Here is a 19,085-nt window from a genome sequence, read left to right as displayed (position 1 = left end):
GCCTATATAATTCTCAGTAATTTATCAATATTTTAATGTAATTTTAATAATTTTTTTTTAAGTTTGGCTGACCTGATGCCCAGAGTCAAGGTACAGTCAGTTGAAACTGTCGAAGGGTGTACACATGAGGTAAGCACAAACAGTGTATGATTAAGTTGGTGGTGTACGTGGGATTTTGCTTTGGATTATCTAGTCTGATGAGCAAGGGGTTTAGCCTTAGGGCTTTGAAAACAATTAGTAGCTTTTCTGCAGAGTACATAGTCTAGTGGAAGGAGCTGGGGCTTTGTATTCAGACCTGAGCTCAGATACTGACAGTGCTTTTCCTAACTACAGTCTTGGGTAAATTTCTTAACCTCTGATGTTAGTTTTCTAATTTGTAAATTTAGAATAATAAGATTTACATCATGGGATTGTTCTGAAGATTATATAAGAAAATTAGGTAAGATACCCAGCACAGAGTAGGTATTTAGGTATACGTGTTCATTCCCATGCTCCTAAAGTCAAGTAACAGTGATGTTTTACAGGTCATGTGCTTTCTTCATCTTGCTGACAACCGATACATTGCAGTTATATTGTTTTGCCACAAGATGGTGGTCAAGGATAGCTTGTGGTAACCCTTTATCACAGAGTTTAAGGAAACTGTAACACTAGATCTTTCTATTAAGCCCCCTTGCCTTTACCATGTAACCTGACAAGTTATTACTACAGATAGTTGGGGAATCTTACTAGAAGTCTTTATTGAATAAGCAAAATAATTCTAGATTAACAAAAATTGATGTAGATTTGGAGCCTTTTTTTTTTATACTTATTTTTTAAATTGAAATTTCCTTATGTTCCTTTAGAATAGCACTTAGTTTGGTGGGTATAATATCCATTAGATCATATATTCAACACTTACATGAGACTCTCTTTGAAGCTGTGGTCTTAAAAAGATGGGAAAGAAAACCCAAACACAAATTTAGCTCTCAGAAGGTCAAAGGTTCCTTCTGTCCTCCATGATTATCCTGAAACCCTACATCCTGTTATCTCGTCTCACTTTTTTAGCAGGTCACCTTTACTTTATCTAGGGGTTCAAAGATACAAAGTTGGAGTCATATCCACTCCAAGGCAAAGGCACTGCATTGTTTAGGCTGAGGAGGGTTGCTCCGTCAGTGTTCTTGGTCGTGTCTTATCCTGCCTCCACAAAGACTTGGATCACTCCATTTTCCCTTGACTGTTTTTAGTGTTTCCTTTTCTGTTTTCCCTTTCTTACCAGCATACGAATATTTAGAAGCTTCTCTTTCGTTATATGTTTTCATTTTAACCACTGTGTTGTTTTTCTTCTTCACCATTGTAGTTACTCATTTAGTACCTATCTTTTGAACACCGGGCACATTTTATTATTCACTGAATATAAAGAGAAACACCACACACACACAAATATATATGCATATATATGTATATATAGTCCTTTTTTTCCAGTGGTGTTAATTGATTGCTCTGCTTAGAAAATCCCTGCTCAACTTCCTAGCCTTCCAGTCATCTTTTAGTCTACTGTAGTTAGAATTCTTCTTTCTCCATGTCTTTCGAACTATTCTGGCAAAAATCACCAATAACTAATTGCTAAGTCTGTTTGATTTTTCTGTTGGTTTTCTTTTTTTCTGACTCCTTAGTCCCTGTAGGTTTCTCTTCTCCCTATCTGTCTTATGTTAGTGTTACACTGTTTTCAGAGAATAAGAAGAAAACTGATTCTCATACATGTGAAAACACAATTTGTTGTTGTTGTTGCTATTAAATCTCAGAGATGTTAAAATCTTAATTGCTTTGTGTTAAAGTTTTTTGTTCATGTCATAGCGAGTATCAAGGAGAAATGTGAGGGAAGTGAAATTGGATCACACCATGATTGAGGATCTAGTCCCAACATTTTTAGATTCAGAAATTTGGTTTTGTCAGTGTGCCAGCAGTTGTGCTCTTTAGAACAGAGTCACTTTCATACTCATGGTATAGTGTAGCAAAAGAAGGACATTTCCTAAAATTAATGGATAAGTAATCCTCTTACTATCAAACTACCTGGGAATCAGAAACTACTTAGAAGTTTCTTAGAGTCATAAAAGGAGAATATGTGGGAAAGATTGATGAAAACTATTCCTATCCCCCAGAAAGGTTCATTCACTAATAAAAACACCTCCTGAATTTTTGTAGTGCGTGCTGGATAAGCTTCCAAATTCTGCCCCTTTATAGATTCCATTTAGAGTGTCACATTTCTTTTAACACATTCATTATATTAGATATTTTTCATTAGATTTCATAATTTATTGTTTCACTTCATTATAGTCAGGTTCCACTTACTGCTTTTTGAAATGCTGCACATGTCATCTTGATTGCAATTGAATTGCAGGTTTGCCAACAATCTCTCAATATTTCTAAGACAGCTAATCTTATCTCATAATTGTTTGTTAAAATTTTGCTCTTAGAAATGATTTCTGACTTCTTTGTGTACCTTACTTTGCTCGTATTATTTATACACTACTTGACCTAAGTCTTGGGAATTTAGGTATATTGTGAACTGCTCTGTGGATCTTAATCTTCAGTAGAGGAAAATTAACTTCCTCTTCCAGGGAATACTTTATTCTATACAGTTTTCTTTCATATAGTGGCATCCCTTTTTATGTCCATTCAGCTTTTTTGAGCATTCATTGTCAAGAAGTACATTAGATATAGAATATACAAAGATAGCTAAGATAAGTCCTAGAACTTAATAAATTTTCTTTTGGGAGGTAGACTTAAATGCTTTTGATTACATAACTATTAGGTAAACACTTTTTGGACTGTTGTAATATTTGCATTTGCCTTGTTCTTGGAAGATGGTTATTTATTTTTGTAGTGTCTAAGACTGTCAGCAACACTTTAGTTCATCACCTTTCTTTTTCAAACCATCATTAATTATGGTATGCTGAATGCATCAATTCTTGAATGGTAAATTTTTTTTTTAAACATCAGGTTGCACTTCCTGCAGATGAAGATTATCTACCACTTAAACCTCGAGTTGGAAAAGCTGCAAAGGTTTGTACCTTGAGCGGTACAGTTGGTACAGTTTTGTGAGTCTGTTTTCCTAAAAATCTTAAAGGTAAACTTTAAAATGAGATTTTTATATTTCCGTGTGTGTGTGTGTGTATGTGTATGTAGATACACACTCTGAAGCTTCCACTTGAAGTCAGATATGGTGAGAACCAAATCAGTAAACAACCATACTGAAAACCAAGCATCATCTGATAAGATTTTTAAGCATAATTCTCAGCCATTTCAAACAATCTAATGAAAAGTATCAATCTTTCTCTAGAAAAAAATGCATATGTACAATATGTTTTGCATACAGTTCTGGAGCCTAACAAGCTTCTAATGAAACTTAAACTCTAATGCTGATACTAAATGCATCTTGAATTCCTGATAGACTATAAGAGAGTAGTGTAGGTTTTCCAAGTCATTTTCTTTAAGTAAAAAAGGCAACACTGTGTGGTAAACTTGAATTTTTAAAGTCTGATAGATATATTATTCTGCCTCTGCTGAGTGAACTTCATTGAGGACTTGACTTCAGACTCTCAGTGTTCCCATCTGGGAAGGAAAACTATACCTATGTTAGGAGTTGCTATGGAGATTAATATGTGGGAACTGTGTTCCACAGTGCCTCCCATAAAGCATGTTCTTAATATATGGTAATAATTGTTGTGTTGTAATTAGTATATGTGTAAGCATAATTGAAAGATGAGACAGCAGAAATAACATATTCTGTCTCGTTAAAATTTTCTTTTTAATTCTTCCTAATTTTCTCTAGTGGATAGAATGTTTCCCAAATAGACTCATAAATACTTCCGTAATGCTTCTGGGGGTAGCATCTCTTGGTTTTAAGTATGTTCCGATGTGGCAAGGTATCTTCATACGTATATTAATTTTTTTTTATAGGAATATCCATTCATTCTTGATGCTTTTCAAAGAGAAGCCATTCAGTGTGTTGATAATAATCAGTCTGTTTTAGTATCTGCACATACATCAGCAGGAAAAACTGTTTGTGCTGAGTGAGTAGCTTTCTTTTTAAATGGGATTTTAGGACTGTTAATATTTGCTGTGTACATTTAGGTGCTCTTGTGTTGGGTGCATATATGTTTATAAATACTATATCGTCTTGTTGGGCTGGCTCCTTTATCATTATGTAATGTCCTTCTTTGTATGTTGTTACAGTTTTAAAGTTTATTTTGTTTTATGTAAGTGTAGCTACCAGGACTTTCTTTTGGTTTCTGTTTGTATGGAATATCTTTTTCCATTCCTTCACTTTTGAGTCTGTGTCTTACAACTGAAGTGAGTCTCCTATACGCAGCATATAGCTGGCTCTTGTTTTTTTAATCCATTCAACCATTCTGTCTTTTGATTGGAGAATTAGTCCATTTACATTTTATTATTGGTAAGTGTGTATGTACTGCCATTTTGCTAATTGTTTTCTGGCTGTTTTGTAGTTTCCCTCTGTTCCTTTTTTCTTCTCTTGCTCTCTTTGTAGTTTTAAAATCGAATCTTAAGATTTGTTTTAAGAATCTTAAAACTTAAGAATCTTAAGTTTTGTTTCTTACCATACTCTTTAAAAGTTTTAATTTTCTCTATTTGGTTTCTGTAAGTAAATTTATACCTTTTATTTCCTTTCTTATTACTCTGGGCTTCATTTGATCTTTTTCTAGTTTTTTAAAGGAAGCAGGTGAGGTCATTGATTTCACACCTTTCCTTTTCTAATGTAAATATTTAGTGCTATAAATTTCCCATCAATCATGAGGATGGGTCATGATTCACTAATGCTGTGTTCATTTTTTCTGTGTTTCATTTCAGGTCTTTTCTAATGCTCTATCTTCAGATTCATTAATCTTTGCTTCTGCATTACCTAATCTGTCCTTAATCCTTTTCAGTGAGACATGTATAGTTTTCTTTGCTAGAAGTTCATTTGTTTGTGTGTTTAGTGTTTTCCATGTGTCTACTTACTTTTCTCCAGCTTCTTGAACAACAAAATACAGTTTAAAAACTATTTAAATATTCCTTCTTACTATTACTTTCATCTGTGTTATTTCCTGATCTGTTTTAATTAATTGGCTTTTCCCTTCATTATAAATCAGTGTTTTCCTGCTGCTTTACATACTGCTCTGATGCGATGTTTGGCTGTTTTTAATTTCATCACTGACTTTTGGCAATTTAATTATGACGTGACTTTACATAATTCTTCTCATATTTCTTTTGCTTGAATTTATTCGGCTTCTCAGATTGTGGGTTTGTTTGTTTTCATCAGATTTGGAAAAATTTCAACAATTTTTTGGTTAAAATAGTACCCCTTTTTAGTACTCAGAGGACCTCACTTAAACTTGTATTAGTTACTTTAAGTTGTCTCAGAGCTCACTGATACTTATTATTTTTTGTTTATTCTCTGTGTTTCATTTTGGACAGCTTTAAGTTTATTCTTGTTTTGTTTTTTTTTTTCCCCTGCAGTGTCTAATTTAATTTTACTTTTATCCAGTTTAATTTCATCTCAGATTTAGATTTTTCGTGCTAAAATTTTGGTTTGCATCTTTTAATATTTTTAGTATTTCTTTTAAGCAAGCTATTTAATCTTTCCTCAGTTTTCTTGAATATATAGGATACAGTTATACTGTAATGGTAATTTTCTGTGTCCTCATTTACTGATTCTGTTTTCTGTCTCATTTTTGGATGCCTTTTCATTTATTTATTTTTACTCCTTATTTGTTATATTTGCCTTTTTCTATTTTTTAATTCACAAGACATTGTGAATTTTACCTTCTTGGGTGATGACTATTTTTGCATTTCTATTAATATTCTTGAGCTTTGTTGTGGGATACAGTTACTTGGAGAAAAATGTAGTTCTTCCAAGGCTTTTATGATTTTAGGCAGGACTAGAGAAGCATTTCAGAGAAGGCAATGGCACCCCACTCCAGTACTCTTGCCTGGAAAATCCCATGGATGGAGGAGCCTGGTCGGCTGCAGTCCATGGGGTCGCTAAGAGTTAGACACGACTGAGGGACTTCACTTTCATTTTTCACTTTGATGCATTGAAGAAGGAAATGGCAACCCACTCCAATGTTCTTGCCAGGAAAATCCCAGGGACGGGGGAGCCTGGTGGGCTGCTGTCTAAGGGGTCGCACAGAGTCGGACACGACTGAAGTGACATAGCAGCAGCGGCAGCAGCAGAGAAGCATTTAACTTAAGGCTACTTTTCTCCATTTTTTAGTATATTTCTTGATATTCTAGCCAGCATCTTGTGAATTATGAATTTTTCTACCATGACTATTGGGAACCTGTGTTACTCCCAGCTCTGAAGATTGTATCATTTTTTTTAGTTCTACTCCATTTGGTTGTTTTTTCCCATTGCTTCAGGTTGTTTCCTAACACTTATTCACTGATTATCACTTACTTGAAGACACCAGAATGTTCAGCAGATGTTCAGAGCTTTCCCTTTGTCTACCTCTTTCCTCTCTGGTTATTTTGAGCTGCAGTGTAGCTGCCATGGCGTCCCCAGACTCCTGTCTGCTTAACTTCTGGAAACCTTCAAGGTTCATCTCCTGGAACTGTGACTTGGAAACTCTGTGGACAATAATCTGAGATTATGTCATTTACTTCCCTCTTCTCAGGGATTACTCTGTGATTATTCAGTATCTGAAATCATTGTTTCACATATTTTATCATATTTTGCCATTGTTACAGGTGGGTAGGTAAACCCAGTCCTTGTTACTCCATGCTGAAAATAAGTAGATATTTTCTCTATTATTTTTAATACATGGTCTCTATTACTATAGTAGTTCCCTTACTTAATGTGTAAAATAAATACACATATATTGTTTGTGTTTTAAATTTTTGGATAGGTATTATATTTTCTTCTAAAATGTATGTAAAGACCATTGTTCTAGAGTCTTGCTACTCAGAGTATGGTCCTAGACCAGATGCATGCATATCACCTACTAGCTAAATTAGGCAAAAATCTCACACCCCACCCTAGAACTACTGAATCATAATCTGCATGTTAACAAGATCACCAGGTGATGCATACATCTGTTAAAGTTTCAGAGGAACTGGGCTGTTCTGAAAGTGGGTTCTGCTCTTTAATGTGGATGGGATTTTGCAGTCTGTTGCAGATAGACTTCTGTGGTTTAACTTGTTTTCCCTTACTGTGTGCAGCTGTCTCCAATATCTAGTTCATGAATGTCTTCACCATGGCAGAAAGAAACCACACACCCATTAATCAGTCATTCCCCATTCCCTTAGCTCCAGTTTCTTTCAGCCATCAGTCTGCTTTCTGTTTGTATGAATTTACCTTTTCTGGGTATTTTATTTAAATAGAATCATATGATATATGGCTTTTTTTTAATGTTTTATTTCACTAAGGATGATGATTTTAAGATTCATCTGTGTTGTGGTAAACATCAGACTTGAGTTCCTTTTTATGGCCAATATTTTGTGACTGATTAATTATATAGTATGATATACCACATTTTGTTTATCCATTCATCAGTTGATAGATGTATGAGTGTTTCCAGTTTTTTGGCTATTATGAATGATGCTTTTGGAAATGTTTATGTACAAGTGTTTGTTTGAACACGTATTTTTCCTTATCATCAGTATATACTTAGGAATGGAATTAAACTTTGTCATGTTTAATTCTGTGTTTAACTTTTTGAGGGATCACCAAACCGTTTTCCATAGGAGCTGCAACGCTTTATTTTCCCATAGTTATATGAGGGTTTCAGTTTCTCCATGTCTTTGCCAACACTTGTTACTACCTTTTTAAAAAAAATTGATTATGTAGTAAACTTATTTTATGATTGTTTCAAATAAAAAATTTTTTAATGTGGATTTTCAGTGTAATATAGGTTAGTCAGAATAACACAAAACATTCTGCAAGGTGAACTAGTTAGGTTTCTGAAAAGAATTCCAGAAAGAAAAAAGCACAATAATGTTACTTATTTCTAGACAAGATTAATGTTCTGTGGGTATTGGTAGTGATATAATCCTATATAATGTTCATTATTCTAATTTCCAATATGTGAAGTTTATTTTTAAATAATTTTTCTTTCAGTTTTATTGAGATAAAACTGACACATAGCACTATGTAAGTTCAAAGACTGCAGCATAATGATCTGACTTGCATGCATCCTGAAGTGATTATAAGAAATGATGGCTTGGTAAACATCCATCATTTTGTATAGATACACAACTAAGTAGAAAAATTTTTTCTTGTGATGAGAAAATAACTCATTTAACTTTTTTATATAACTCTTAGCAGTGTTAACTATGTTTATCATATTGTGCATTACATCTCTACTACTTAGAAACGGAAGTTTCTACCTTTTGACCATCTTCATCCCTTTTCCCCCCCTGCCCCCACATCTGGTAACCACGGATCTGATCTCTTTTTCTGTAAACTCGTTTGTTTTGAAGTATAATTGACCTGCAACACTGTGTAATTTCCTGTTGTACAACATAGTGATTTGATATTCCTGTACATTTCAAAATGGTCACCATGGTGAGTCTGTTTACGCTATGTCACCATGAAAAGATATATAATTATTAGACTAGATTCCCACACTATATCTTTCATACCTATGACTCATTTATTTTATAGCTGCAAGTTTATACCTCTTAAGGTCCCTCACCTATTTCTTTCTTCCCCTCAATACCCTCCCCTCTGGTGATTACCTGTTGGTTTTCTGTATCTATAACTATTTCTGTTTTCTTATGTTTGTTCGTTTATTTTTATATTCCACATATAAGTAAAACAATATAATATTTGTCTTTCTCTGACTTATTTCATTTAGCACAATGCTTTCTAAGGCCATCTGTGGTGTTGCAAATGGCAAGATTTCATTCTTTTTTATGACTTAATATTCCACACATATACATATACCACATCCATTCATCTATTGATGACACTTGGGTTACTTTTGTATTTTGACAATTGTAAATGATGCTGTGGTGAACATAGGGGCATGCATATTTTTTCTTATCAGTGTTTTTGTTTTCTTTGGATAGATACCCAGGAGTGGAATTGCTGGATCATATGATAGTTTTATTTTTAATATTTTGAGGAATCTCTATACTGTTTTCCATGATTACTGTACCAGTATACATTCCTACCAGCAGTACACGAGGGTTCCCTTTTCTCCACATCCTTACCAGCACTTGTTATTTCTTGCCTTTTTGATAATAGTCATTCTGTCAGTTGTGAATGTGGTTTTGATTTGTATTTCCTTAATGACTAATGATACTGAGCATTTTTTAGTATGCTTATTGGCCTTCTGTATGTCTTTGGGGGAATATCTGCTTAAGTCTTTTTTTATTTGTTCATTAGATTGTTTGCCTTGTTCAATTGTGATAGTTGTTTTGTATTCTGATACTAGTTCTTTGTCAGATATATGATTTGCAAACATTTTCTCTTTTTCTCTAAGTCATCCTTTTACTTTCTTAAGCGTATTCTTTGAGGGACAAATGTCTTTAATTTGACCAAGTGCAATTTGTCTGTTTTCTTTTCATGTTATTTTAAAGAAAGCATTGCCTAATCCAAGACCACAAAGATTTATGCCTATATTTTCTTCTAAGAATTTTATAATTTTAGCTATTAGTTCTTTGACCCTTTTTGAGGTTTTACATTTCTGTATAATTTATAAGGTAAAGGTTCAACTTCATTTTTTTGCATGTGGCTATCCAATTGCCTCAGAACCATTTGTTGAAAGACTATTTTCTCCCCTCAATCTTGGCACCTTTTCAGAAGTCAGTTTGTGTTCACAGGTTAACTCTTAATAATTTATAATATATTTTATTTCTTCATCATGGAGGAATTACAGCTTTCCTATTGAACAGCTAAATTAAGTGTTCTTAACAGCGATCGCATGAAGAGTGAAGAAGATCATAAAGGAAAAAAACATAAAAATTGCACCAATCACCCTGTTCAGCAGTGCCTTTCCCTTGGCATAGTGGTGGATATTTTTCATGAGTTTTGGAATATCGTCCTTCAGATAGTCAGAGCCTGAGTACTGTATATTAGTCTTTTCAGACCTTGGCTGAGGTATAACTCAAACGTTTTCTTTTTGTAGGGGAGTTAGAGGAGTGAGGCTCTGGATCTTAGATTATCATTGAAATGGTATCAGCCAGTTGCAGAGTAGTCTTAATCTGTTTGTTAGATTCAGACACATTATGGTCCAGTATTACCCTAGTTCTATCCAGTGGAATAGGACTAATTTTTTTTATTGTCCACTCCTTTTTAGGAGGTACTGAAGTCAGAAGCTTGTTTCCTTCTAAGGCACAAATTATAGGTTTGACTATTTTTAGTTCAGTTATTTTATCTCATTTTGAGAAGTGTACAGGTATATAGTAGTTGGTGCATTATCCATTTGAAGCCAACATATATAGATGTTAGAATTCTAGGCATTAGTGTAACTTTGCTTTCGTTTTTGCTACTAAAGCAGAGAGATTTTCAGTATAGAAAATTTTCCAGTGTATGTTAAAACTTGCTTTCGTACTCTAGGGTTCAGTTTAGTCCAGTCGCTCAGTCGTGTCTTACTCTCTGCAACCTCATGGGCTGCAGAATGCCAGGCTTCCCTGTCCAACACCAGCTCCTGAAAGGATGCTCAAACTCATGTCCATTGAGTCAGCGATGCTATCCAACCACCTCATCCTCTGTTGTCCCCTTCTCCACCCACCTTCAGTCCTTCCTAGCATCAGGGTCTTTTCCAGTGAGTCAGTTCTTCACATCAGATGGCCAAAGTATTGGGAGTTTTGGCCTCAGCATTAGTCCTTCCAGTGAATATTTGAGACTGATTTCCTTTAGGACGGACTGGTTGGATCTCTTTGCAGTCCAAGGGACTCTCAAGAGTCTTCTCCAACGCCACAGTTCAAAAGCATCAATTCAGCTTTCTTTAGAGTCCCAATTCTCACATCCATATATGACTACTGGAAAAACCATGGCTTTGACTAGACAGACCTTTGTTGGCAAAGTAATGTCTCTGCTTTTTAATATGCTATCTAGGTTGGTCATAGTTTTTCTTGCAAGGAGCAAGTGTCTTTTAATTTCATGGGTGCAGTCACCATCTGCAGTGATTTTGGAGCCCAAGAAAGTAAAGTCTGTCACTGTTTCCATTGTTTCCCCATCTGTTAGCCATGAAGTGATGGGATTGGATGTCTTGATCTTAGTTTTCTGAATGTTGAGCTTTAAGCCAACTTTTTCACTCCACTCTTTCACTTTCATGAAGAGGCTCTTTAGTTCCTCTTCACTTTTTGCCATAAGGGTGGTGTCATCTGCATATCTGAGGTTATTGGTATTTCTCCTGGCAATCTTGATTCCAGCTAGTGCTTCATCCAGCCCGGTGTTTCACATGATGTACTCTGCATATAAGTTAAATAAGCAGGGTGACAATATTCAGCCTTGTTGTACTCCTTTCCCAATTTGGAACCAGTCTGTTCCATGTCCAATTCTAACTGTTGCTTCTTGACCTGCATACAGATTTCTCAGGAGGCAGATAAGGTGGTCTGGTATTCCCATCTCTTGAAGAATTTTCCACAGTTTGTTGTGATCCACACAGTCAGAGGCTTACTCTGAGTTAGGAGACTGTAAAGAGATTTTAAGAAATTCACTAGGGTTATAGACACTTTTGAAAGCTCTTGAGTGCTGTTGTGGAAAATAGTCTAATAGTTGTTCAAAAAGATACTTTTAGAATTACTGTACAACTCAGCAGTTCCACTCCTAGGTGTATTATGCCAAAGAATTGAAAACAAATACACAGATGCTTATACATGAAGGTTCACAGCAGTACTGTTCACAATAATGAAAAGGTAGAAACAACCCAAAAGTCCATCAGTGGATGATAGATAAATAAATCTGGTGTATCTTTACAATGAAATACCACTCAGCCATAGCAGCAGTGAAATACTGATATATGCCACAGTGTGGGTGAACCTCAGAAACATTATGCTGAGTAAAAGAAGCCAGACTCAGTAGGTCACATATTATTTGATTCCGTTTGTGTAGAATATTTCAGGTAAATTCTTAGAGAGAGAGCAGATTGGTGGAGGCCAGGGAATATTTAGACGAGGGGAGCAGAAAGTAGCTGCTTAATGGATATGGGGTTTTTGGAGGGATGAGAATAATGTTAAGAGTCAGATAAAGGTGGTAGTTGCACAGCATAGTGAATGTGCTAAAATCCACTCAGTTGTGCACTTTAAAACAGTTTTATGTTTTATGAATTTTACCTCAATAAAAACCTCCAATGAAGTGTATATTTATATGTACGTACCAGATTTTATGATTTCAGCAAGTGGTTCATGGATCTCAGATAAAGATTTCCCCTAGGAATTCAAGAACTTAAGGTAAACTCCAATGTTAGCTGATAACTATAACAAGTACGACATTTCATTTATAAATCTGGTGCTAGATTAATATATTGGTACCAGGTTGTTTACCTAGGTAATTGAGTAGCTTTCCTAACCCTGTTTATTTTTTATTCTATGTAAAGCTTTTTTAAAAAGCATTAGCTTTATTATTATACAATTTAAATATTATGAGATCCACCCATTTAAAGTATATAGTTCACTGAGTTTAATAAATTTGTACAGCTGTGCAGCCCTCAGCAGTTTAGGCTGCTGTCCATAATTTGCCTCCAGCTCCAACGCTTTCACTGATCCGCTTTGCCTAAATAGTTTTGCCTTTTCTAGAAGTTTCATATAAATGAAATCATGTAATATGGAGTCTTTTGTGTCTTTTTCTGTTTAAAATAACACTTAGAGGTTCATTCATATTGCATATATCATTAGTTCATTTCTTTTTATTGATAAGTTATATTTTATGAATACATGACATTTTGTTTATTCAGTTGATAGAAATTTGAATTGTTTTGCATTTTTGACCATTCTAAGTAATTCTGATATGAACATTCATACACAGGTCTTTATGTAGACACATTTTTATTTCTCTTGGGTAGATAGATACTTAGTAATGTAATTGTTGGATTTGATGGCAAATATATATTTAATGATTCGGTAAATGACCAGACTGTTTTCCAAAGTGGCTGCACCATTTCGTATTCCTATCGTAATGGATAAGGACTCTTATGTTTCTCTTATGTCCTGTTTCTTTTATGTCCTAGCCACCTGTTGGCATAATCTTTTTTGATTATACCTATTTTAGTGTGGATATCTAATGATGTTCCATAGTGGTTTTGAATTTCTTTGATGACTAATAAAATGTTAAGTATCATTTCATTTGCTTATCACCCATTTGTATATCTTAAATGAAATATCTATTTCAGTCTTTGCTGATTTTTAAAATTGAATTGGTTGTCTTATTGCATCATAAATAATTCTTTAAATCATCTTAATGGTATCATTTGTAGCACAAAAGATCTTAAAGTTGGTGTTAGCTTCTCATGTATTTTCTTTTATGGATTGATCATGCTTTTGATATCAGTACTTAAGACATTTATGCCTATCCCAATATCACAAATAATATCCCTTTTATTTTCTTTTTGAAGTTTATAGTATTAGCCATTCCACTTAGAGCTATGATTTCCTTTGAATTAATTTTTATGTATGATGTGAGGTAAAGGTGGGGTTTAAATTAACCTTTTTTGTATGTGGATAATTGTTCCAGTTGAAAAAATGATGATTTTCCCACTGAATATTCTTTGAATTGAATTGACTGTTGAATTCCTAGTGAACTGACCATAAATGTATAGGTTTGGCTTTGGACTTGCTGTTCTGTTTATCTCTGTGTCTATCCTTATACCAGTCCACGCTATCTTGATTACCATAGCTTTAAAGTATGCATAAAATTTAGGTAATTAGAGTCCTCTAACTTTATTCTTTTTTATAATTGTTTGGGCTCTTCTAGATCCTTTTTGTTCCTCAATAAAAATTTAAGATTAGTGTGTTAATTTCTACCCAAAAAGACTACTTGCATTTTTATGCGGATTGTGTTGTATAGATTAATTTGGGGAGAATTTTCATTTTGACATTATTATAGACTCTTCCAGTCCATTAGCATGATATATTTATTATTCACATCTTCTTTAATTTCTCTCAGCAATATTTTGTAGTTTGTGTACAGATTTTACACATCTTCCTCTTTTAACATTTTTTTTCTTAAATCTCTTAAGTATTTTATTGCTTGCAAATGACATTCTTCCTTAAGTTCATATTTGGGTTGCTAATGGCTTGGGAAGTACAGTTTATTTTTTATGTTAATATTTTATCTTGTCACTTTATTAATAAACTGGCTTACTAACAAGTTATAGTAACTTTGCATATTCCATAAAATTTTCTATGTAGTTGGTCATATTGTCTGTGAATAAAGACAGTTTTTACTGCTTCTTGCTGATGTTTTATCCCATCTGTTTCATTTTCTTATTGCATTGGCAAAATCCAGTACAGTGTTGAATAGTAGTAGTGACAGTGGATATCCTTGGATGTTCCTGATCTTAAATGAATGACATTCAGTGTTTCACCATGAAGTGTAATTTAACTAGCTTTTTCCTAGGTTCCTTTTATCAGGTTGAGTAAGTTCCTTTCTGTTCTTAATTGGGAACAAATGAAAGAATTTTAAAAACACCCATTTGAATGGCTGTTATAAAAAAGACAAGAGATGATGAGTGTTAGCAAGTATGTGACGAACAGGAAACCCTTGTGCAATTTTGTGCGAATATAAATTGGTACAGTTACTGTGGAAAATAGGGTGGCGATTTCTCAAAAAATTAAAAATAGAATATAATTCAGCAATCCCACTTCTGGGTATGTATCTAAAGGAAATGAAGCCAGTATCTTGAAGAAATGTCTGCATTCCCATTATTCATGGTTTCTGTCTGTCTACACACACACACACACACACACACACAGTCAATCACAATGGAATATTATTTAGCAATCAAAAAAGGAAATCCTGCTGTTTGTGATAGCATGAATGGACATTATTTGAGAGCAGTATGTTAAGTCAGATAAGTTAGAGAAAGAGAAACACTGTGATCTCAGATGTGGAATCTAAAAAAGTTGAATTTTATGAAAAGAGTCGAATGGTAGTTTCCAGGGACAGAGATGGGCAGGGTGGGGAAAGTAGGAAGATAGTGGTGAAACGAAACAAACTTCTAGGTGTAAGATGAGTAGTTCTGAGTGTCTAACATAGAGCATGGTGATTACAGTTAACAGTACTGTATTGTATACTTGAAAGTTCCTAAGAGGGTAGATCTTAAATGCTGTCACCAGAAAAAAACCAAAAGGTAATTAATGAGGTGATAAGGATGTAAATTAAGCTTATTGTGGTAATCATTTCACAATATATATGTGTATCAAATTTTACAGTATATAGTTTAAACTTACATAATGTTATATATCATTAAATCTTAATAAAACTGGGGGAAATAAGTGTATCAAGGATTAAAAAAGAAGCATTGTATTTTATCAAATCCTTTTTCCGTCTGTAGAGGCAAGGATATGCTGTTTGCTTTTTATTCTTTTAAAGTGTTACGTTACAATTTTTCTGTTGTTAAACCATCCTTGTATTTCTGGAATAAACCTAGATGTTTATGGCAGTTGATCATTTTATATAATGTTGCCAGTTTCAGTTTACTCATATTTTGTTCTGGAATTTTTTTGAATCTTCATGAGAGATCTGGATATGTAGTTTTCTTTTTTTTTTTTTAACAAGATCTTCGTCTAGTTCTTTTTTTTTTTTTTCATCTGAAATTCATATTTATCAGGGCATGGTGTATTTTTAAAAATTATTTATTTTAATTGGAGGCTAATTACTTTACAGTATTGTAGTGGTTTTTGCCATACATTGACGTGAATCAGCCATGGGTGTACATATGTCTCCCATCTTGAACCCCGCCTCCCACCTCCTTCCCAGTCCCATCCCTCAGGGTCATACATCGACTGGTGGTCTGTTTCACATATGGTAATATACATGTTTCAAAGCTATTCTCTCAAATCACATCCCACCCTCCCCTTCTCCCACAGAGTTCAAAAGTCTGTTCTTTACATCTGTGTCTCTTTTGCTGTCTCGCATGTAGGGTCATCATTGCCATCTTTCTAAATTCCATATATATGCATTAATTTACTGTATTGGTGTTTTTCTTTCTGACTTCACTTCAGTTTCATCTACCTCATTAGAACTGATTCAAATGCATTCTTTTAAATAGCTGAGTCTAGTTTTGATATCATGTTAATACTGACCTCATAATATAAGTTGAGAAGTGACCCTCCTGGTATGTTTTCTCTAAGAGTTTGTGTAGGTTTGGTATTTTCTCTTTAAATGTTTGACAGAACTTGTTAATGAAGTCATCTGAACTACCTAGGCTTTTCTTTATGGGACAGTAAAAGTGAAAGTCGTTTAATCATGTCCGACTCTTTGCAATCCCATGGACTGTCGCCTGTCATGCTCCTCTGTCCGTAGAATTCTCCAGGCCAGTATGCTGGAGTGATTAGCCATTCCCTTCTCCAGGGGATCTTCCTGACTCAGGGATCAAACCCAGGTCTCCAACATTGCAGGTGAATTCCTTACTGTCTGAGTCACCAAGGAAGCCCAAGAATACTGGAGTAGGTATCCTGTCCCTTCTCCAGCAGATCTTCCTGATCCACAACTCAAACCAGGGTTTCCTGCATTGCAGGCGGATTCTTTACTAGCTGAGCTACCAGGGAAGCCTTTCTTTATGGCAAGATTTTTTAATTGCATGCTCAGTTTCCTTTCTTCTTGAGTCAGTTTTGGTAATCTGTGTCTTTCAAGGAATTTCTTGAGGTGGAATTAGATTGATTTTAGATTATTCTTCCTATCTAATATTCATGTTTAAAACTTCAATTTTCCCTCTTAGTACTGCTTTATATGTATCCCATAAATTTTGAGTTTTATTTTCAATTTAATTCATTCTTTAGTTTCTCTTTATTTCCTCTTTACCTTTCAAGTATTTGTTGGTTTTCCATACATCTTTCTATTTTGGGGTTTCTAATTCAACTTTTTTGTGGTTGAAAAAGATACTTTATAATTTCAGTAATTTGATTTAATGATTGATGTGGTTGTATTTATATTTGCCTTTTGTTTTTTAGTAATGTTTCATGTTTTTATAGTTTTCTGTTTAACAAGTATTTTTTAGTGTGCCATTTTAATTCCTTTCTTATTTTTTTTAACCTTTGAATTACATGTTTAGTGATTATTCTCACAGCCACAGTCTCTGTAAAATACTGATAGCCTTATTCTTTCATGTGCTATTTTTGCTACCTATATATTTCAGTTATATATGCTGTGTGTATGTGTGCTCAGTCAGTCAGTCATGTCCAGCTCACAACCCCATGGACTGTAGCCCACTAGGCTCCTCTGTCCATGGGATCTTTCCAGTCAAGGGTACTGGAGTAGGTGCCATTTCCTGCCCAGGGATCTTCTCAACCTAGGGATCAAACTTGTGTCTCCTATATTGCAGTGGATTCTTTGCCACTGTGCTACCTGCTATAAATCCAGTATAATACAATGTTAAAATAATGTTTTTGCTTTAAATAATCTTTTATGTTTTTAAAAATATCAATTGAATAAAAGAGAAGTGTGTACAGTCTTACATTTACCCACATATTTATTATTTTAAGCTCTATTCTTTTCTCTGGATTCTGTTTAAAGAATTTTTTAAGAATATTTCTTGTATGGTTAATGTTTTAGCAGTGAATTCCCTCCATTTTTATTTGACTATGTCTTTGTTTTGCTTTTATTTTTGAAAGGATAATGCCACTGAATATATACTTCTTGATTGACAGTTTTTTCCTTTGAATATTGGATAGTCATTCTACTGACATTGTTTGATTCTACTCCATTTTTTCCCATCAGAAGTAAGCCTTAGTTATGGTGCTGGTCTCTTGTATGTTTTGAGTTGTTTTTCTTTTGTTGCTTTGAAGACTTTCTTTTTCTCTTTGTCAGTCAGCAGTTTGTTTCTAGATGTGATTCCAAAGTTTTTCCTGCTTGGGTTCATTGTGTTCATTGGACCTATAGATTAATATTTTTTAAAAAACAAGTTTAGAAGTTTTTTTATTGTTTTTTTTTTTTTAATGTTTGTTTTGTCTCTTTCTCAGTTTGGTACCCCTGTTGAAACACACGGGGCTTCCCAGGTGGCGCTAGTGGTAAAGTCTCTGCCTGACAGTGCAGGAGACACAGAGACGTGGGTTCGACCCCTGGGTTGGGATGATCCCCTGGAATAGGAAATGACAGCCCACTCAAGTATTTTTGCCTGGAAAATTCCATGGGCAGAGGATGCTGGCAGGCTACAGTCCATGGGGCCATAAAGAGTCAGACTCGACTGAGGGCACACACACACGTACATTGGAACACTTGAGGTTGTCCCACTAATCTTTGAATGTCTGTCTGTTTTTCTTCTGTTTCTTTCTTTAGTTTTGATAATTTCTATTGATTTATCTTCATATTTACAATACTTTCTTCTGCCTTCTCATATCTGTTCTTGAGCCATCTAGTGGATTTTTCATTTCATTCTTGTACATTATTTTACTTTTCATCTGTAAAGTTTTCATTTGGTTTTGTTGTTATAATTTCAGTTCTCTATCGAGATTGCCCCTTTGAATCACTGTCCTATGTCCTTTAATTCTTAGAATATGGTTTCCTTACATTTTTTGGACATGTCTTTTACAGCTTCTTTGAAGTCTTTGTTTGCTAAGTCCAACATCTGGGCCCACTCAGTTTCTCATGACTGCTTCTTTTCCTTAAATGTTGATCACATTTTCCTGTTTCTTTTTATGTCTTCTCATTTTTTACAACTCATTTTCCAATGTTTATTAAGTATTTATAGTCTTTATGTAAAAACTGACAGGCAGAGGCTCTGTAAACTTTTAGAGGTCCATTTACAGAGCCAAAGGTATTTTGCTTCTGAGAAATAGGGTCGCTATTAGTAATTCATTGATATTAGTAATTAAGTTACATTGACTCCGAGACACCAGAGTGTAAAATGTTTTTGTTCATTTAGACCACTGTTCTTCAGATTTGTCATGATTATTATTATAGTTTGTTGAAAGTGAATAAAATAAGACATTAATATTTTACA

The 19,085-nt window shown here is 34.3% G+C and overlaps 1 protein-coding gene across 1 annotated transcript in view; it reads left to right on the top strand.

The window, feature by feature from the left end:
• Positions 1–19,085, top strand: part of MTREX (Mtr4 exosome RNA helicase) — a 95,018-nt gene that overhangs the window by 8,323 nt on the left and 67,610 nt on the right. Inside the window, exons 3-5 of the mRNA XM_069556525.1 lie at positions 63–129; positions 2,980–3,042; positions 3,940–4,052. Of these exons, the coding sequence (XP_069412626.1) occupies positions 63–129; positions 2,980–3,042; positions 3,940–4,052 (243 nt within the window). The remainder of the gene's footprint in view (positions 1–62; positions 130–2,979; positions 3,043–3,939; positions 4,053–19,085) is intronic.

The sequence above is a fragment of the Ovis canadensis genome, chromosome 16 (genome assembly GCF_042477335.2).
Source record: "Ovis canadensis isolate MfBH-ARS-UI-01 breed Bighorn chromosome 16, ARS-UI_OviCan_v2, whole genome shotgun sequence".
NCBI lineage: Eukaryota > Metazoa > Chordata > Mammalia > Artiodactyla > Bovidae > Ovis > Ovis canadensis.
Note: the sequence above shows the minus strand (reverse complement) of the source record. Positions and strands in the feature narration are given on the sequence as shown.